At 38.5% G+C, this 22,041-nt stretch overlaps 1 protein-coding gene across 1 annotated transcript in view; it reads right to left on the reverse strand.

Annotated features, from left to right (window-relative positions):
• The window catches only part of IPO5 (importin 5), a 38,485-nt gene that overhangs the window by 15,955 nt on the left and 489 nt on the right, over positions 1 to 22,041 (reverse strand). Inside the window, exons 2-10 of the mRNA XM_085215612.1 lie at positions 18,870 to 18,950; positions 13,309 to 13,501; positions 12,751 to 12,853; positions 12,410 to 12,506; positions 11,331 to 11,435; positions 8,308 to 8,430; positions 8,100 to 8,220; positions 5,364 to 5,451; positions 1,977 to 2,083 (exon numbers count right to left, since the gene is read on the reverse strand). Of these exons, the coding sequence (XP_085071738.1) occupies positions 1,977 to 2,083; positions 5,364 to 5,451; positions 8,100 to 8,220; positions 8,308 to 8,430; positions 11,331 to 11,435; positions 12,410 to 12,506; positions 12,751 to 12,853; positions 13,309 to 13,501; positions 18,870 to 18,950 (1,018 nt within the window). The remainder of the gene's footprint in view (positions 1 to 1,976; positions 2,084 to 5,363; positions 5,452 to 8,099; positions 8,221 to 8,307; positions 8,431 to 11,330; positions 11,436 to 12,409; positions 12,507 to 12,750; positions 12,854 to 13,308; positions 13,502 to 18,869; positions 18,951 to 22,041) is intronic.

The following is a 22,041-nucleotide window of genomic DNA, read 5'->3' on the forward strand; positions in this document are numbered from 1 at the left end:
GGAAATAAATGCAACTAATTTATTTTGTAAATAAGTTTTTGATTTTTCTCACAGTGATACACAACAATTTGAGTATCTAATCCAGGCCAAATCCAGACCTAAAAAAAAAATATCTAAGCAGCAGATACAATTACGTACAGAGTACTAACATCCGGGAATAGCATTTTAATTAAATGAGCTAACCAGGGAAACATTTTTTTCCTGTTTTAGAGCAGCCTACATTTTACTCTCTAAGTCAGGAGGGGAAAAAAAGGTCTACGGAATCAAATATATGAATTTAAAACAAATAAATAGTCAGAAGTCTCATCAGAGCTGTTTAAGAACAGTGATATTCCATTTAGGGTTAATGAGGCTTTCCCACCATCAAGTCCTATTACTCTAATCTTAGACAAGTGGGTATTATGGCATTTGATCTTTCATCATCATCTCCTTTTTCAGGAAGAGATGAAATATCATCTTGATAGAAGATACAGTGAAGCAGTTTATTTCTGCTATTTAAGATAATTGGATGTTCTTAGTTGAGCTTAATATCCACTGTCACTCACACTGTATTACTATGGACACGAATTCCAGACTTGAAATTAATGACACTATGAAATGAAACAACTATATTTGTATTACCTAGCTACCCAAACTTAGAAATTACATTTATTATTTCAATAAACATTTTTGAGAAGCTGTAGTGCTAAGAGAAGGGAAATTGTGATTTCTCAGAGATCTGTTTATGTTTTAATCTGAATGTCTTTATCCACTCAGCTTCCTATCAATGAGAATCTCTGAATCGTACAGTACCTATTGCATTTCCTTTTCCCAAAGAAGGAAACATGCTTGTTAAGTATTGCTCTAACCCAACAGAAAGAAAGAATCAGACTTATCAGCTATGTGATTTCTTCACAGGGTTGCCCAAGGAGGCTGTGGATGCCCCATCCCTGGAGGCATTCAAGGCCAGGCTGGATGTGGCTCTGGGCAGCCTGGTCTGGTGGTTGGCAACCCTGCACACAGCAGGGGGTTGAAATTAGATGATCATTGTGGTCTTTTTCCAACCCAGGCCATTCTATAATTAAAAGTAAAGATCTTACAACCATTAACTCTACTCTTTTCTGTGGGTTCTACAGAACGCAGCATTTGCCAGTCTGGAAGCTATTAATATTAGAAGGGAAACACTAGAGATAGTTTTTGGGAAGAGATTTCTGAAAAAAATTCCCAAAGAGACATTATAAATTTTCGTGCTCTGCAGGTGATACCTTGAATGGCTCTATATTCCCCATCCTAGAAGGTAACAGCCTTTTTCTGTCTGAGTTTTAAATTATTGAGGCAGGAAATGCATAGAGAAATATTATCTTCTTTGCATTATCTTCTATATTGACAGCTCAAATCACAAATCAATTGAAAGAGTATGCAGTTCTTCTGTTTTGAAAGGCTGCTGAGCTAGCATTAGGTCTTTGTAAGAAGCAAAGAAGCATTCAAAGGAATTGATAAGAATACATGTAATCATCTAATGGACCAAATATTTAAATCACCATAATCAAACACAGCCACAGACTTCTGTATTTTGACACATCAAATTTAGGAGCAGGGGGTGTGACAGAGGCAAATTTTTATTTAAGCATTGTAACGTATTAGAAATTCACTTAAATGCAATAATTCCAAAGACATCTGAGCTTCAGATCAACAGGGCACACTTAAGCTATTGTATGACACTACACACTGACTGAGAACGGCAGAAAACAAAACAAACAAATCAGTCTGTTTTGTTTTTGTTCAGCTGTTTGGGGTCCAGTTTTAGTGCACTCTACATGTCATAATAAATCCCAGTATAAAGAGGAGTAATGCATTTCAAAGTACACAGCACTTGCATTTTTTGCTGCTGAAATCAAAAGAAGCGTATGAAATACGTCACTTAGCTGAACAGAAAGACTTAAGAGGTAGCAAAGTTCCTGGAAAGTTAAGAATTGCAAAAATTTGCATCTACTTACGATTCTGAAGCATCTGCATAATATGTTCTTTAATCATAGGTAAAACAAGCTTTCCTCCAAGGCCACACGCCATCCTGTCCAGCGCGCTCTCACCAGCTACTGCATTGCTAAACAACAGTTACAAAAATAGCAAACGTTTGACATCTACAACAAAAACAGTCTGACATTTTTGTGCAGTTCTTCTCCTCAAACTTTTGCCATCTGAGTATACACGAGACTCCATCAGTAAAGAAGGTAAGCCCAAGTCTAAAAGTGCAAATGACGGATGCTTCAGCCACAGAATAGCTACTTACCCTCCACTTAAATATTTATTATCTGTAGAATTAATAATACTGGTCAGCATATTTTTGTGTAAATCATCCAGCAAGGCTGCCATATCTATAGCAGCACATCCCCTGGCCAATGACTCAGGCAGGAAACATCCAGTCCAGGTGAGAAATGTGTGACTTGCAGCCAGTTACAGAACTGAGAACTGCCAAACATTACCTATATTAAATGACTTGTTTTACCCAGTAGAATTAATCCTTACAGATAAGTGAATGAAGTTTCCAGGACTCAGCTAGCTGCTGTTGCAGTCTGGGTATGGCTTCCCCCTATTAACTCAAGGTTATTATAGTACCTTCTAGACACTATGCTGACTGAAAAGCTGAACAAATGGTTCAGAAAAGAACAAATCTTCCTCTTCTTTCAAATACCAGTTGGCTGAGCCATAAATAGAGGCCTTCAAGCTATCGTGCTTGAATCCCCAAGTCTCTTTACAAAGTATATATTGTCTAAAAATTCACATGCTGCAAACAAAGCTGCTTGCACAAAGATATTGACAATATTGTTCCTTCAGATTAATCATGTTCAGACAGAAGCATCAACCAGCCAGTGCATGGGCACATAGATTTAGACTGGAACAAACTCTCTGAAGTTTTTGGCTGCCTTCACCTGAAATGACGTCCCTTGAGTTCCTTCCTTCCACCATTAATTCATACATTCAATTTGAGGAAATAAAGGTAGCATTAACTCACAAAAATGACCACACATCTCTGTGCAACATTTGCAAAGCTTTTGCCAGGGAAGAAGGAAGTTGGATTAGAGTCTTCCTTCTTTTTTAGAATTTCACTGCTGTATGAAGTCAAAGAGACAAAGAAACTGGAAATGCTAAATAATCCCTGATGCTTTTATGTACACTGACTCACATCCCCCTTAGTCAAATCTGAACACACCCTAAATAGGCTACAGCCTGATTATCATCAGCCAGTTTCTTGGACTGCAAATAAATTCCAGGCATCTTACATAGCTATAAAGTACTCAAACACAAGAAGCTAGAAAGTATATTGTGACCATTAACAACTCTCTACAAAGATGAACTTCAGTGGTGGGAAATGCACTGTAACATGAGTGAATATGCTGAAAGAACAAACTAAGCAAATACAATCTCCACAAACTACCTGGTTTCTAGGATTTTGTATCAAACCCTCCAGCTCTCTACTATTTTGAAGACCAGAACAGCTGAGTTTCTCCTTTAGACTAAGTTTGACTATAACTTGTTCTTTTGTCTTTGCTTGCTACTTTTAACAAAAGTATTTCACACTAGAATCCACACCTGTGTGAGAAGAACTCTCTGCTGAGAGTGAAGAGAAATTGGCATGCCTCAAGGGGATGATTCAGAGTACTTACTAAGCTGCCTAAAGCAGGCCATGGGAATGAAACCCCACACCCTGAAAGCCTTGATAAGGATTTCAACTTTAATTTCCAGTATTCTATTTACCCTTGAAATTTAACAGAATGAAAAGACTTTAATACTTGACAAACTTGAGTGCCAGTATGAGAAAATTCAAAAGTTGAAAAAGCAGAATGAACTAAAATGCCCTAATTACCATGGGGAAGAAGGGGGGTGGAGGAAGGTAGTTTAGCTCCCATTCCATAATCAAGAGGAACCAAAAAAGTGTTCCAACTTGAGCATAAGAGTAAACAGGTTCTTCCATAAATTCCTGTGCATCAGTTTTGCAAGCAGCTCATATGCCTGATATCTAGTACAAGTTGCTATGTGGATCTGTAATCATACAGTATCTCTTCTACTGTTTATCTTCCTATGAATATTTCCAACTAGTTTGCTAATTTATGAGACGGAGGAAAAAGACCTGTAAGACAGCAGTAAGTATTTCCAGACTAAACTACAAAATTACTGTATATAAAACTGCAAGAACAAGTTTGGAAAGCTGCTTCAGAGAAGGAAAAGTCGCATAACTAATACAATTGAGGCTCTACTAAGAGCACATCGATTAAAGAAAAAGTTGTTTTCCCTCATTACTCTTCTGTGAGGGCTTTCTCCTCTTCTGTGGATGTGGTAAAATTTGTACTCTGTCACAAGCTGTTCTGAAATACTAATTACATCAGAGGATTCAAGTAAGAGACAGATGTTGCAAAAAGCACCTAGCTTGGTAAAAGGACACTGTGTCTTTGCACATATGTGGACATAATTATCTCACTGTACATACTTCTGCTTTCTTCTACTGCATTCTACTTCTATGTGGACAGGGGCAGACATGGGAGCCCATATACATACCACAGGCTACAGTGAAAAGTTGGAGCAAGCTACAAAGCATGCAGGAATGAACAAGTGAGAAAAGCTGGACATATTTAGCAGGACTTCCTTACCTAATACAAGACAAGCTAATAGTAGCCATACTAAGAGATTTAAAATAATAGCAAAATAAAAAATTTTTCGAGCTGGAGAGTCTGGCATGGAATCACACTATACATTCCAGTGCCTTTTCAAAAATAAAGATTTTTTTTTTTTAAATCACCACCTTTTCAAGGGCCTAGATCCTGAAAAATATGTAGTGACTGGTTGGAGGTGACTAAACAAATCAGTGTCATTCAGCTTTGGTTCCAGCTAATTTCAGGAAAAGCACTCAATTTAAGAGATGAGAAGAACTGAATCCTAAACAGAGTAAATAACAAAAAAAAAAACCAACAGAAGGAACAAAAGTGAAACGTTAAAACAGTGCAAAACAGCAGGCAAGACAACATGCAACTTATAGATGTGCATTATAGCAATAAGCAAATACTGAAAGAATTTATTTACTTGCTAAACAGTACCTAAATAATCTACAAATAAACTGTTCTTGCAACCAAGTGCAGTTATTTTCAACTACAGATCTCCTACATTTATCTTCTGTTACTTGAAGTTATCAATTCATGCTACAGTTTTAGTTTTTACTCTTCAGTGTCTGCGAACGTTCTTACATACTGCTCATGACTGAGAAAAGAATTTAAAGAGTTGACTGAGCAAAGAGAAAGTAACGCATTGCAGCCATTTGTATCCTGTACTTACAAGCTACCGTTAGCTATGCAATCTTGGCAGCACATTGAAACAACTAGTTGCACAATTACCTGTCAAAATCATCATCTTCAAGCTCATCTGCATTTGCCCAGTCTTCATCTTCTTCCAAGTCAACCATCATTGCTAACATCTGAGGAACTGAAATAATGTTTTAAGCTCAAGTTGTTTAATTAAAATAAGATTCTCAAAGAACAAGTCTAAATTGTAAGATTCCCTTTAGAAATCATTGAAGAAAAAGGCCTCTTCAACCAACAGCAGATAGCCAAGTCTGTCTGTTAAACTGCATCAGCAAAAAAAAAAAAAAAAAAACAAAACAGATTTTCAGAGCATTAAAATCCAGAAGAATGAAAAAAAAGCCGAAGCTTTTCATATCGAAAAAATCATACTGCCTGTGCCACTGCTAAGATTCACTGCCTGACTGGGTATACTGCAATGAATTATGAATTTCATAATACTTCTACTACTGTTAGCTACAAAAGAGGCACAGTCCTAAGCAAGCTCACCTCACTGCACAGCTGGATAGCTGAGAAACTCCTGCTGGATTGACTGACAACAGATGAAAATATCAATATCGTGTAACAAGTACAAAAGAGATCAAATCATGGATTGATTTGCTTGATGTAGCTATGCATCTTTAGCCAGACATATCAAGAAAGCTTAATGGATATTATCAGCTCTCTAGTGTGATGCACAGGTGTCAGAATTCTCTATACTGACTAGTCATTGAAAATAATTTCTTCAAGAAAAATCTATTAGAGCCCAGAAGCATTTCAGACACAGACACTCATAAGCACATGTGAAAATGATCTACTGACATAACTCAGAAAGGTGGAAGTCAATCATTATCTGCCACCAATGCTATAGTCCCAGCAAGACACATCAATCTTAATCACTGCTAACAAGCAGGGCTGAGAACACACCAGCATCCCAAGTTGTTTGGCTGTTATTGAACAAATGCTTACAGGCTTTTAGATACACTGAATATGAATTTGGTTGCAAGTGAGTACAACTTTACAGGGAATTTTTTTTTTTTTTTTTTTTTTTAAACTTAGAGTTGTGCAGTAAAGTTTGTTGTCCCAACAGGCCCTCAAAATTTAACTACTTCCAGTGTATTGGTTATTTGTTTATAATGAAGACAACTGAGCTTTGCCTACTTGCAAAGCATGCCAGGACTTGCCACTTCTGAGGAAAAACTAACTCCAAATCTAGGTTGCATCTTTAATTTCTAGGCAATCAGCAAATAATAATAAAAAAAACCTCTTTTCTTGAAGACTGAGCTCAAAGCAGGAAATGTGAACCCAAGTGAATTCCTGAGCAGAAAGCTCAGCTAACAGGACACCACTTGCTCCTAAATCAGGGTCACATTCTGCAAACCCAATATAAGGTGACAGTTTTACCTAAGATCAGATTCCAGCTGTGAAAAATTAAGTGATTCAGCAACTTTTTAGTTGAATGAAAACAGAAAGTCCTTTAAACTAAAACACAAAACCAGGACAAAAGTAATCCATCTTTGTTACCTTTTTATTATTCTCTGAACATAACTGCTTTATAAGCTCTGCAAAAGGATTTTTTTTTTTTTTTTTTTAAATCTTAGTGATTCATTAAGAGTGATTTTATAGCAGGTTGCAAACCAAAGGCATTTCATTTCCATGTGGTGTCTTATCCTAAGAAAGTATCTTAATACAAATGTTTCATTCCAAAGCAGCAGTTACCTCTCTAATACAAAAGTAAAGCAATTCTAAAGGAATATGACTTCTCTGCTATGCTGTCTGACTAGCTAAGAAGCTTATAGTCATTTGGGGACATTCAGCAATTTTCAAGTTAATATTCCCAGCAAGCTACAGAATGGAGTGAACACAGCATTCTAAATGTTTTTTAAAACATATTTTAAATATGAAAATTTCCATTCTTTAGAAAACCATTCTGTAAGTATACAAAACACCTAGTCAATAGTTTCAATAACGCCAGATTCAGCTATAACATTTTCCAGAAGTTTTATGATTGCTTTAGAGATCTATGTATCCACAACTTTCGCAAACTTATGACTAAAAAGAATTGTGGCAGAGTGAGGAAAAAAAAATCCTTCCAAAGAATAGGCCACTCTGCTGTGTCAGTGTCCTCATCTGCTCGTAAGAAGGGTTTAAAAGGCAGAGAAATACCAGTGTGTCTGCTCATTTAAAAGCACTGCTGCTTGGACTGTCCAGAAGGGTTATTTTTAGTATCTCAAATAATCCACGATTAAAAAAGCACCCCTTCAGAGAATTTACCATTTGCAAGTTTAATAGACTAATTAGTCCAAGCGTTTACACGAGCATCTGATTTTTAAATTCACAGCTTTAAGTCAACATTGAAGCTCAACATGCATGCCGAATTCCTTCAGCCTTCAATTGCCAGCACCACAGAGTATCTGGCCTACATACCAAACTCCAAACGTAGGACTTCAGAACTGAATGCATCAACATTTTTTTTTTTTTTTTTTTTTAAACATTACAAATTCCCAAAGCCAGCAGAACAGCATGAAAGCTGTATTTTCCTTGGAAACACCTAATGAGAGTCCACTGTAATTTTATACAAATTTCTGGTGCATAAGCAGAGATTCATTTATGAAGAGTCAAAATAAAAAAGCATTTCCTCCATAAGAAAATTCAACTCTGTCACTTCAAATTACCAGCAACGGCAAATAAAAGAGGTTAGATACATTTTTGCTACTGAACATCTGCAAAGTTGGTTTAATAGTGTAAAAGAAGACAAGTTATTTCAACAGAGAAAATGAACAAAATACTTACTGGCTTGTGCAACAATGTTTGTATGCCTCCTCAGCATAGCAGCAGCAGTTTCTGACAAGGTCACAATTACTTCAAGAGCCAATTGACGTTGCATGTTACTGAGATTGGTGTCTGCACACAGCTACAATTCCAAAGATCGGAGCCAACAGTTAGAACAGATGCTTTAAAGGAACAAAATTACCAGTTAAAAAAAAGTTCCCAGCTTTACCCTCAGACTTAGTTGCAATGTAGGTTCTAAGTGTGGTCGCAAATACTTCGGAACAGAATCTGCAATTTCTACGAGGGACTTCAGGACAGAGTCATCATTTTGATAGCAGGAATCATTTACAGCCTATAAGAGATAAAAAGAAAATTATTAAATAAGAAGTGAACAACATATCACAGGGAGTACAAAGAATTATAGAGTTACAGAATCCCCAAGGTTGGAAAAGACCTCCGAGATCATATAGTCCAACCATCCACCTATCACCAATATTGCCCACTAAACCATGTCCCTCAGTACAACATCTAAGTGTTTCTTGAACATCTCCAGAGTCAGTGACTCCACCACCTCCCTGGGCAGCCCATTCCAGCGCCTGATTGCTCTCTCAGAGAAGCACTTCCTAACATCCAACCTCCCCTGGAGCAACTTGAGGCCTCTCATTCTATTCCTAGGACCCCCACACCTCACCACAACCTCCTTTCAAGTAGTTATAGAGAGCAATAAGGTCTCCTCCAGACTGAGCAATCCCAGCTCTCTCAGCCTCTCCTTGTAAGACTTGTGCTCCAGACCCCTCACAGCTTTGCTGCCCTTCTCTGGACATGCTCCAGGGCCTCAACTGCCTTTTTCATACTGAAGGGCCCAAAACTGAACACAGTACTCAAGATGCAGCCTCACTAGGGCTGAGTATAGAGGGATTCCCACCTCCCTGCTCCTGCTGGCAACATTATTTCTGATACAAGCCAGGATGCCATTGGCCTTCTTGGCCATCTGGACACACTGCTGGCTCATGTTCAGAAATCACATACAGGGTCCAAAACCTACAAGCTTTCTTTAAGTTATGGAGCATACTATTATTTTTTATCAGTTAAATTAAAACTCACATAGAAAACCAACACTCAGCAAACATCAAGGTCACAAGTCTGATGCCAACATGCAAAAAAAAAAAAACCAACCCCATGCTTTGACATGTACAACTTCAAGAAGGCATTTTAAATACAGAAAAACTCAACTCTTCCCCAAAAGAAGGAAAAAAAATCAGCCTAACTCCTTTTTTCACTGTCACATGAGAATAGCTTTGAATAACTTGAACTTACAAACACCCACAATCCCAAGTTTGAGTAACTTTTTTTTTTTTCCCCCCCAACCAATTCTGCAGAGCCACTGAGTTGAAGCAGAACTTTCAGCTTTCCATTGCAGGACACAGGAAAGGGGAAAAAGAAAATTTTTTTTTTTTTTTTTTTTAAATAAGTATCTTTCCTATTCTGCAGCCACACTCTGAAACTTAACTAACCAGATTGATACTTTAGTATCAAAGCATCACATAGTTGATGGTGTTTACAACTTCTGTGAGTAGATCACAAAAAAAAAAAAAACCCAAAACTTCCAAGGAACAGATAGTTTTTATATACACTTCAAGGGCTTCTGAAAGGAATTGTCATTAATCAAGTATCTGATGTTTTTTTCTAGTGTAGCAGCATTTTTTAGAGTGAATAGCTAGGGTGGGTTTTTTTTTTTTTTTTTTTTTTTTAAGTATTTTAATCTAGAATCCAATGCCTTTGATAAAACCACTGAAGTTTGAAAATGAAAATGAAATTTCATTTTCAATGTCAAAGCAGCAATTTTCAACATCAAAACAGTTACGAAAAATCTGTGTGTCTTCCTTTCTTGCAGCTATCACTCATTCTCTGATTCTGAATAGGTACAGTGCAGTATTTTCTGGAAGTCTCTTTAGAACTCCAGATTCTACAATCATTGTAACACTAACAGTGTATGAGACAAAACCAGGATTCTGAGCTTGCATAACAAGTTCAAAACACATGTTGAGTCCAAAAACGTAGAGGCAGTTATTAGTAGTATAGAACACCAGCAATTAGACTCAAGTGAAGTTCCAGTCACTGCAAGCTCAATCTCTTTGATACAACTTTCAATAATTACTTCTGAAAGTTTAGCTTCCAATATAACTGCCACAGAAATTTGACTGAAAGAACTGATTGCTAAGTCAGATTTTTAATTTTAGGCAATCTAAAATCACAGTAATACTTCAACAACAACAACAAGCATCCAACTGTCTCCAAAGGTCACTCACTGCTATTCTAACACATCCCATCTCCTATTTATAAACTGGGATTTTCATACCCATCTTGTGTTACCACAGCCAGAGAATCAAGTCCTCCTCACAATAAGGTATCACTGTAGCATAGTCCTGTGATCTACAGTTGCAAAATAGATGAAAACTCAAGCCAGTTGCTGCAGTGCAATAGTTAACATGCACTTTGAAAAGCTAAAATAGCTTTTGGAGTTCTATCACGCAAAGTGGGGTATTAATCTGTAGCCTAAGAACAGCTCACTATTTAATTGCTGAACATCAAGACAAATGGCATGCCTACTCCAATCCTGCCCAGCTCCCACTCATGCAGTACTTAGTAGCCAAGGTCCTCTTAATTACAATTTGAGCAATACAGATGCCATTCCCAAAAATCAAACTCAACTGTCTCTCTCCTAAAGTGGTCCTAATCAAGTCTCAGTCATCATATGAAGCACAGTAAGTCATTCAGTTTGCAAATTCAATTTATCAAAGATCATTTTATCCAGACTGCTATTCTTACTTAGAGATCTTTGTTCAGAATAATTCTGTGCTTTCCTCTACACTGATGAGATATGACATGTCACATTTGTCTACTAAAAACCTCCAGATAGCCTATATTTAAAGTATATTTCAATGTCATGCTTAATTAAGAAGTAGTACAATCTTCAGTTGAATACCTTTAAACTCATTTATCTACACAGTGTCCACTTACCAGCATTTAACTATTTTCCTTAAATTCTGTCAATTACCATTATTTATAAAATCCCTTTTTGGTTTCCATCTTGCTGGTGACGAATGTCAGGTTAATGAACACACATAATTAATTCAGGTCTCAGAAAAGATTTATACTCAACATCAGTTTGCAGGCCAACAATTTCTGCGTGGGTCCCGTCAACACAGACGCATTAACAGCACTTTATTGCTTACTTGTGTGGTTTCTCACCTGCAAGATTCCAGGTAGCAAGTCTGCAAAATGTTTCAGAAGGGGAATATTGTGCTCATTAGCAAGCACAAATGCAGCTGCAGCTCTAGCAGACAGAGTCTTGATCTAGAAGGCAGAATTAGAGAAATGAACATGAAGATCTGGTAACAAAACACATATTTGTTTTCTTCTAACATTATGCCTAGTGTAAGACTCTAAGCTGGATAATCATTTTCTTTTTACATTTTCCTAATAGACAAAGAAATCAGTTTTTAACATGGACTTTTGCATCTTGCTTTAAATTAAGGTAAAATGGTAAAGACTCTCAGCACCTATGTCCTCACAGATACCAAAAAGTTTATCACATTATTCTTCTGAGTTAGCATGTATTTCCCACTTTTTCCATCTCAAAAAAGCTTTCCTCCCCAGCTTCCTTTCCAACTTCAAAGTCTCATTATTCAAAAAGCGTGATTTAAATTTGTAAAATATACTTCTGTGTAAAGGCTTGATTTGCGGTACTTTTAAAAATGTTACTCAGTTGACTTTCAAAGGTCAGAAAAAGTAACCCACGGAGGAGCAGAAAACTGAGCCCATATATCACAGCAGGGTTTCCTACATTTGCCCAGCATTTTCCTGAACAAGAGAAACACTTTCAAAGTACAATTCTCTGAACAAATCAATAAATCTGAACCCTTCCAGAAAAGCAAGGCTTGCTACATGCCCATAGAGCAAACCATGCGTGACCAGTACAGAATGTATTTATTCTGTTAAACATGAGGGCCAGAAAGTGAGCTTAACAATGAGTTTCTGATCACTCATACTGCCAATTAAAACTCCTGGCTCTGCGTTTAATCACTACAAATAGGTTTCTCCAAACATAACTGCTAGGCAAGAGTTTTGGCCAATGCAGTGATATGGGCCCATCTTAGGACCGTGAGAACATTTGACCCTATTGTTTTACTGTAGGCATAGTTAAAACCTCCTCCAGATGTACACTGACTTCAGGTAACACAATTCTCTGGTTGGAATCTTAATGTTTGAAACCACTACAATAAACTTTGATGTTGGAGTGAGAAAAACAATCGAAAAAACAGTCTTACTGATGGATGCTCCTGATCTTGCATACATTGAACCAGCATCCTTTTAATAACCTCCAAATAGTGTTGCTGCTGATTTCCGAAAATCCCAGGAAAATTCCTGAAAAGATAAGACCAGAACATTAATACAACTTCACACAGTTCAACTGTGACTGCTATCTTAAACTTACCTATCGTTTTAGATACAGATTGCAACCATACTTGTATTGGGGTTTACTGAACTCTTAGAACAAAATAAATGCAACTTACATTCACTTGTTAATTAAGTAGTGACAGCGTTTACTGTATTTTTACATATATGACTTGGATCACATACGAAAACGTGGCACAGCCTGAAAGCTTACCAGAAAATATGCAGAGCAGCTTCACGAAGTCCAACGTTTTGAGAACTGACAGAATCAAATAAGAATTTTAGAACTTCTGGCCACTGGTTGTTTCCATCTTCATCTAGATAAAACACAACAGGGATTTTAGGATAAGCAAGCAAAGAGTAGTTCTCTCTCAATTATGCAGGGCAAACAGTTATCAATACCGAAGTTCAGAACAGCTGATGTGAGGAAGCATCCAAATCACAGCATAAGATACAGCTAAAATGGTAGATCTAAAGGCACAAAGTGATCTCTATTTACTGCTATAATTGTACTCAAGAGTAACAGCTCAGCATAACATTCATTAGAATTGAAATGTAATGCCTTTCTAAAACTTCACTCAATCTCACTCAAGCAATTTAACAGGCAGAAATAAGGAATCTTATTTTTGTCTGATCAAGAATAACGTAAGCAAATGTTACATCTTATTTGAAATTCCCAAATCAATTAACACATGATGTGCTAAAACCTACACAACACAAGAGAATAAAACCATCAACACCTTTTGCCAAAATATTAGCTGAAATAAAGTACCTATTAAGTTCCTGGCCAGCTCAGCAACGATGTCACAGATTTTTTTCCTCATACTGGACTGTGTTTCCAACTGAATAATCAACAGCAGTCCAGTTTTGATAGAGGTCTGATCATCAGGTGAGAGAGCGGGATAAACTTCTTCAAAAGCGGAAGACAAAAGACGTCGTAGAAGGACAGCTGCCATCTGTCTTGCCTGTTGGATGAGACAGCACATATGTTAAAGACTTCTGATGCAAAACTCAAAGAAGGAAGAGACTACCACTTCCATGAGTAACTGTAGCACTCCATAAACCAACTGATTTTTAAAAAGGAACAACACAGAGACAGAACTAGTGAACAAATCAACTACAACAACTAGTAATTTAGCTCCTATCTTGTTTTGAGGGTTCCTATGCAATTTTTTTCTGTATTTTGTAATATCTGCCTCTGAACTGCATTGAAAAAGAAAAGTCATGCTCTCATGATGAAAGATGACAGGTAGAATGCTTTCTACTGTTTGGTTTTCACTGTATAGATTTGTTTGGTAAACGAAATACCTCTCAAGCAACAGATGGCAATTACAATAACTGGTAAAAATCATTGTTAGAGGTGTCATTAAGTTGATGCTCCTTTATTATCAAAGCTATTATTCAAAGAAATAACACCTTTGAGGGTTTCATGATTAAGTTCTTCCTGGAGTTGAACTTCAGACACAGAATTTTGTGACAAGTCAAAAAACTTAGCCACATTATTGAAAGATGCTTATAGAGCACCTTTTTGCCATTTGGCCCACTGTGATAATTATTATCCAAAAAGAGATATTTTGAATTAAGGAATTGACTTCATGGGGGAGCTTTATCAGACAATCTGTAAGCCCTTTCTCAAGCAAGAAGGTTTCACCCTAAATATTCAGGAACCTAGAGTAAGGCTTCGACAAGTAAGCATGAACCCTGAACAAAAAGAAGCCAAAGCTTTCAGCCTCTCTCAGCCTATGATGAACTGCTTCACTTTAAATGTGAATTTGAGTATAGGAACCTCAAATAGTGCATATTATAATTCCCTGCACTTCCTGTTTGCATATAGCAATTCCATAAGTGTGTCACTTACATACTTGTATTTATTTACAATTGTGAAAGAATTGGAAACCAGAAGCATAGCCAAGTAATTCGGAATGAATAGAACAAGATCTACTGAAAAGATGTGCGAAGCACTCTGAATAACAATACATTGTTCACTAACTACTAATTCTAGATAGACAAGCAGTAATTATAAACAATCCTCCAGATCTCTAAGGCATAACACATAGAACAAAATGTTGTGTGGAATCACAAAATGTAACACATTATTTTCAAATTTCAAATACAAACTTTGTATTTACAGAACTCAGATGCACTCTGCTTTTCCTAAGATATTCTTAGATTAACGTGTACTTGAATGGAAAAGTTTCACTAGTGACACCCCTTGGAATTCCAAAGTATTCAATGAGCAACAGAACTAATAAAGTCAGATTCCTAGCAATATTGCTGAAAGATCTGCTTTGACATAAGCTATACATGAGAAGCATCAACACTGCTGCAAAATCTCAAATTTTAACATGGTGGGTATCGCTGTAACAAAGATGCTGTCATGCTGTGTTTTGCAGTCTGCAGACTCAAAGTGTATTTTTTATGGTCTAGCTCTCCTCTTCACAAAGAGTGCACACCAAATGTCTCTATATTTGCAGAAGGGAAGGACTAGAACAGGACCTTACTCTCCTCCTCCACATCAGCACAGGCCAAAGCCACCACACATGTAGGATTAGTAGATCTGCCTCACTAGATCTACTGAAGACAGAAAGTCAATGAAGAGGGTTGCAGTGTCTGCCTGTGTTGTAGCTCCCATATAAGCCAAGGTCTTCAACAAACGTATCACAATACAGGAACTTTCACCAAATTCTTTCATCACCACTTCTGTGAATCCCCCTTACAACCTGCCCCCAAAATTTAATGGTACTACAGTATCAACAGTACCTTCCCTTTTCCCATTCCTAGAAAAACTGAGACTGTGAAAGATTACATTGCTACTCACTCATAGTGGGAACTTACATAGAATCCTTGATTGAGGAGCAAGTTCCCTAGGACTAAACACGAAGACAAAAACTCTGTTTCAACACCCTCCCATACACAGCATTGTGTTTCTGCACATATTCTGATGTCTGATAATGGCTGGACTTGCATTGCATTCACTCCTTTACTCAATCAGTACTAAACAGGGAATAGAGCTCATTTGCTTAAAACATATAGTCTAAGAGATCTTACTTTCCACCACAGAAGAATTTTAATTTGAAATACTGGAAGACAAATACAGATATACTGCAAAGTTAAACACAAGACCCAAGGCAGGCAGGACACAAAGATCTGCCCTACAGGAATTAGCTCCTGGCCATTGTTACTAGTTTAGAAAAAAATATCCCAGGTTCCCTAAAGTAAAGCCAAACACCTCAAGGAGTGTCAGAAGCAACTGACTTTTAGAAATAAACGGCAAGTTCTCCTCAGCAAGCATCCATCTATATATATCAACTACTATCATGAATTTAATTAGGGTCAATCAGCAGCAGCTCCAGTACTGTTTTCTGCCTTAAGGAAACAGGCATAAGAAATAAAACAAGATGTAGAACAGGGCAGCACAAGAACTATGAAAAGATATTTGGGATACTGTGTCTGCACTGACAAAGCATCTAGTTAATCACAGGCTTTTCATAAAAAAAAAAAAAGACTGACCATTTTGTGCTGCACTGATGCAGCACAGCCACTGTGTTTTATGTTTCTTTTTGCTTTTGTTTTACTGTTCTTCTTAGTTCCTCAAAGAAAACACACATAAGTGAAAGCAATCAATACTTGGGATGAAATCCAAAGAGGAACTTGCAAAACTTCACTCAAGGATCCAGGCCCAGTGGAATTCAAAGTGCACACTGCCTAAGGTTCCCATACAGCCCAATGGGAGAACTGTGGTGCATCAGCAGTCTGCAGGCTGCCCACCTCCCCCGCAAATACTGAGGAAGCTGCCCACAGCAGTTTTCAGATTAAGAAATGCAGTTTCTGTGTGACAATATGGAGAGGAAGAGCATTCAGAAGTATTAAGAGGGCTGTCAGTCAGCAGAAACTCAGTTTCGCACAATTTGTTCCCGTATTTCACAGTGCTTGAAAGTTCTCAGCTGTAAATTAGGACAAAAGTGAAAACTATCTAGAGTTAACCAGTAAGAAAACAAACAAGAGAATATGCACTTCTGCACCTCTCTCAGATTGACAGAGGACTCAGGGTTCTGGATATCAAGGACCCGTGGTTCAAGTCTCATCAATCATCGGGTAGAGAAGCATTCTTACTACTAAGTTGGGCACTCCAGTCCGCTTCTAGGAGCGGTGTTCCTCTGCTACCAGGAGAGCATGATATAAGAACAGAGCAAAAAGATGATCATTTTGCTCAAGGGGGTTGTGGATGCCCATCCCTAGAGGCATTCAAGGCCAGGCTGGATGTGGCTCTGGGCAGCCTGGTCTGGTGGTTGGCAACCCTGCACATAGCAGGGGGGTTGAAACTAGATGATCATGGTGGTCCTTTTCAACCCAGGCCATTCTATGATTCTATGATTTCCACAATTTAGGCAATTGTTCAGAATGAGAAAAGCTATTGTATAGATAGTTCTTAAAAGTTATTTCTAGTCTGCCTTAACATTTTTTCCCCCCCCAAAAATACAAGCTGTCAAATACAAGCTGTCCTTAAAGCAGGATCTAAATCCCTGTTTCACCATCTAAATGGTGGAAGTGACCAAGTTACTAGCAGGATCCCCCTCAACTGCTGCCCAAATAGTCCTATAAACCTTGCAGTCTCTACAACAGAGCAGCCCACCTCTAGCAGAGAGGATGGAGAATCTTCTTTGGCCTAGTTTTCAGGAGGTAGGGAAAAGCAATGCAGAGAGAGGCTTCAGGATGAATATGGATCTGAACACAGCTTCCCTGTAGTCTGGGCAGGGCTTTAAGTCTCCTTCCAGCAGCCTGTGTTCATTCGTGCTGGCATGCCTACACAATGTCTACTTAAGTTATGAGCAAACATTTAAACCTTCCTTTGGTTTATCCAGTTATTCTACAACTGCTAATCTCTGTCATCTTCAGTAAAAGTTACCTCTACAGGTAGAAAGAAGTTACTTAGCACTTGAGCAAGTTGGAATCCAAGTCATTGACAAGATTCTGAGCAAGTTTTAGACTCTGGACTATTTGATTAGTTGACATAAAAGTAGTAAAAAAGAAATAAATCAGTAACAGAACAGATCATGTATATCACAAGCATGACTTCATAACTGTCAACTCAGAGTGTTATCATAAGTGCTCAATAAAAAAACAGAAGCATGTGCATACAGCTATGACTTCCAGGGCACGGTATCACCTTTAGAAGAAAAAGGAGCAGCAAGGGATCTTATTTTCCATGCAAATTTAAATACAGGACAGATCACTCTACAACTTTGTCATCAGAAATATCTCAGAGCAGCAGGAAGAAAAACTAGTCAGCTTTTCTGCAACCAGTTGCTAGTATAATACTGAAGGACTGTCAGATGAATACGGCTTTGTGTGTAGATAAGCATCAGTATTAGTAAGCTGATACCCTCTGAGCATCAAAAAGCAGAAATACCGTCTACCTTGAAACTGATGGCTATCTACCAGAAACGATCATTATCCAGAAAGGAACAGTGCTGGTACAGTCTCCTTACAATATCGTTCAGAAATTCTACACGGTACATCCTTCTGCTGTCCAGTAAAACACTACACATGAAGAAAAAGCAGTCCAGAAAAAGCAGATTTTTAATTTATTTTTAAGTGACTCCAAAGTTTGCAATATCTTCAAAGCTTAGCAGTGCTTTGCTCTGTTTATCTAAAAGTGAATAATACTTTCACCACAAGAACTACCTGATTGTAGCAGCATGTGAGCCTTCACATAATTAAGGAATAATCAGAAGCCACAGTTAGTATATTACCATCAAAAAACCTAGAACTATGTTAGTGCTTGCACTGCCAACCATTCCTTCTCTAACACTGCTGGATGACTTAATGAGCATATCCTCTCCAGATAAGGCAAAATACAGAAGTCATCTGAATAAAACATACAAAAATCAGCTGCTAGCTTATCTCACACCATTCTAATTTAAGAAGCACAAGACTTTTCAGATGATAGGTAAGCAAAGTTTAACACATTTAGGCACAGAACCTGAAAATGGAAAGTGTTTCTCAACTGTAACTCAAAGGAACATCACAGTAACACTCAGGTATTTGTTACATGTGTAACTCATTTATTAAACAAAATACAAAACCAGAAAACAAGGGAGGTCTAAGCAGACAACGAAAGACTACTTTTCAAACTAAGTATCCTATATCATGAAGTCTGAGCTAGTGAACTCTGTTTGGAAGTGTGCAGTAAATTAAGCTGATTCAACTACTGCCAAACTTCATTTGGCATTAATTTATTACTTCATTTATCCCCAAATGACTGTAATTGATGTCTTCCCTCCTCCTCCAAGTTCCTTTGAAGAACTGCAGAACTTAGAGATTGAGACATACCTCCTCAGCAGCAGCAGTATTCCTGATTGCTTGTAGGAGGAAGGTGATCTTGGATTGACCCGGAATATTCTCATATGTCTCCTGCAAGAAAAAGGATGCAGCTTATTGTAAGCAATTACTAGAAAACATGTGCTAAGCATTAATAACTATGAGCTGACTTTCTTTCTTAAACAACTGTTTGGATACTGAAGTCAGGCTAATAGACAAATAAGTAAAAAAAAAAATAATAAAATTCTCAAAGTAAAACTTTCTGGTCCAGTTTAAAACTGAAAGGGAAGTCTTAATGACCTAAGAAGGCCTGACATTTTGGAATAACCTACACATGTATTATTGGCCACTTAAAAGAGGAGTTAAGAAGCAACAGAAGGGGAACATTCTCCCAGCAACCCATCCTAGCTTTTATCATATCAAAGGACTAAGAACCTCAGAAGCACAGAACTGAGCTACAAACAAGAATAACCACTGACCAAACTGCAGTCTACTGCATTTGGTTCATTCTTTTTCTGAACTTTTTTTTGGCCTTTACAGTGTCATGTGGCAGTGACTTACACAACTCAACTACAACAAGTTGAATAAGCACTTTTGGTTTTAAAACCCTACCTGAATTTCATATTGTCCACTTCTAAGGCATACTTTCTTACATACCTTTCTCAAAGCACAATTTGCCAGGAGATGAGACCACAAAGCTTTCCCTCATCAGGAAAAAAACCCTTAATAAAAGGTGAAGCTTAATAAGTTCAGTTACATTGCCTTACACACTCCAGTGATGCACTTTCTGTATCCATCACGGCTTTCTTAGATTGTTACTAAGCGCTCCATTGAGTGCAGTAACAAAACTTTTGCTACCAGAACCATTGTATACATCAGCATTTTAGAAGTGCAAATTCTGGTTTCTAATATACTAAATACTGAGCGTGCTGCTTTTCATGGATGTGATATTTAAGATAAATACCTCCCCTGCTCTCCAAGCAATCACTACTCCAGCCTGAACTCAGTGCACAAGCCTACTATACAAGTCGTGGTTTACTTCATTCACTTCCACACCTGCCTGCTTCCCCACATTCACCATTGCACCAGTTCTTACCAACACTCTGGTAAGTTTGCAGCACCTCAGTATTACCCCTGCTGCTTTCAATGAAGTAGCTTGTCACATTTCATATCAGACATCATCTGCCTCTGCTTTCTGCACCAGTTTCCTAGCAGGCCTCATTCAGAGCCCGCTTGCACATCATACTTTCTCTAGATGCCAGTATACGTTTGCAATCAATGAGATGAATCCCTTATGAATGCCTGCATTTAATCTCATCATTTCGTGGAGACTGCAAAATTAAATGAGGTTTAGGGTCAAGACAAAATCTTTGCGGGTTAACCATTTCCACCAACGCGTATGTTTACATTGCACTACTGCTTAAAAACAATTTAACAAGAAATACTTCAACAAGAAGGCTTCCTAAGTACAAGCCCTGCCTGGATCTGAAGCCACACCTTCACAGACACCTGAATCCCTGCTTCTGCCCATTCTGATAAACATGATGGTCTTTCTGGAGTTACTTTAACTCGCTAAGAATGGCAGCAACCCACCTAGCAGCCAACTGGGATCACTCTGCCAGTTCAGCCAAGTGATTTCAGAGGATGCCCTTTAGAGCATAAGTATAAGGTAGGTATACTTTAGGCAGCCCACGGCCTAAAGCAGAACTTGCTCCCTGTGCCGGTAAATACAGGACAGCTAGCACACACACAGATGGATATACATAAGTATTTAACTACTAGTTCAGATTAGATTTTCCTCCCAGCTCTGATTTTTACAGGTTTCCCTATGCTCTGGCCCACTAAACAGGGAATGACACATCTCCACCTCGAGCTCAATCTTCCATATACTACAGCCCTCACCTAAATCAACGAACAGCCCAAGCATGCGTCTTTCAATTGCCCACCCATCCATTTCTCATCTTGTTGCTTTTCAATGGGCACAAATACCAGCTACTCTATTTACCTTCAATTATTTGACTCCCTGTACAATCTGATACTGCTTTCCAACAGCATAGTGTAGAAAACTGACTGTATTATGCAGACGGTTAATATCAAAGATTAAGAGTCCTATATGATTTTTGCAAGTAGATTTTCTAATTGGGATGCAATACTTTCCTTTTGCCTTTTGTTGACTTCTTTACTGGGCTTAGCAGGCATGAATTGAAATCATAGAATCCTTAGAGTTGGAAGGGACCTCTGAGGGCCACCTAGTCCAATTCCCTTGCAATGAGCAGGGACACCAAAGCTAGATCAGGTTGCCCAGGGCCTGATCTACTGGTACTTCTTTAGGGAGATGGTTAGTTGGCATGGTGGTGATGGGTTGATGGTTGACCTAAATGATCTTTTCCAGGCTTAACGATTCTATGATTCTGGGCTGTATGGAGCAGACAGGCAGCAGCAGGCTGCTCAGGGGTCCTCTGCCATCTCACCCCTCTTGGAGACTTTCAGGACCCAAATGGGCAAAGCCCTCTGTCTGGGTGGATCTACCAAATTCCAGAGTGGTTCCAAGCAAGTTCCTGGTCAAAAACACCAGCGGTAGAAGTCAACGCTTCAGTTTTCCAAGAGTAGTTATCTCACAGGCCTTATGGCACAGCTTTCTAAGAAATTTGCCTCGATTTACCTAACATATCACATGCTAGCATAGTTCAGAAAGTCGTGAGATGCTGTATTACACACAGAGTCAAAACCAAAAAAAAAAAAAAAAAAAAAAAGGGGGGGGGGAATTGAAAATCCAGGTGCTGCTGTGGAGTGCCCTCTGTTCCATCCGCACGCTCAGGGACGAGGGAACACCACTTGCTGCTTCTCGTCGGCAGCAATAGATATTGAGGCTCGGCTTCTCCTCCGCCCCAAACGCCGTGGGTCGGGCAGGGCGGACATCAGCCATCAGCCCTCCCTTTGTCACGGCTCGGGCCCCGCCGACCGCCCCATGCAGGGCGCACCGATTCGATCTGGCGGGCGCGATTCGCCGCCGCGTTCCACAATGGAGAGCCTTAAGCGTGACACACACACACACACACACACACACGGAATTAACGTGGCTTAGCACCACAAAGCATCCCGGCCGGAATCACGCGTCGGAAAACTTTCTGCTGATAGCAGAAAACGTCGCTCGGGGTGAAATATTTCCCCGCTGACGGAACGC

This window comes from Meleagris gallopavo, chromosome 1 (assembly GCF_905368555.1).
Source record: "Meleagris gallopavo chromosome 1, MGAL_WU_HG_1.1, whole genome shotgun sequence".
Taxonomy (NCBI): Eukaryota; Metazoa; Chordata; class Aves; order Galliformes; family Phasianidae; genus Meleagris; species Meleagris gallopavo.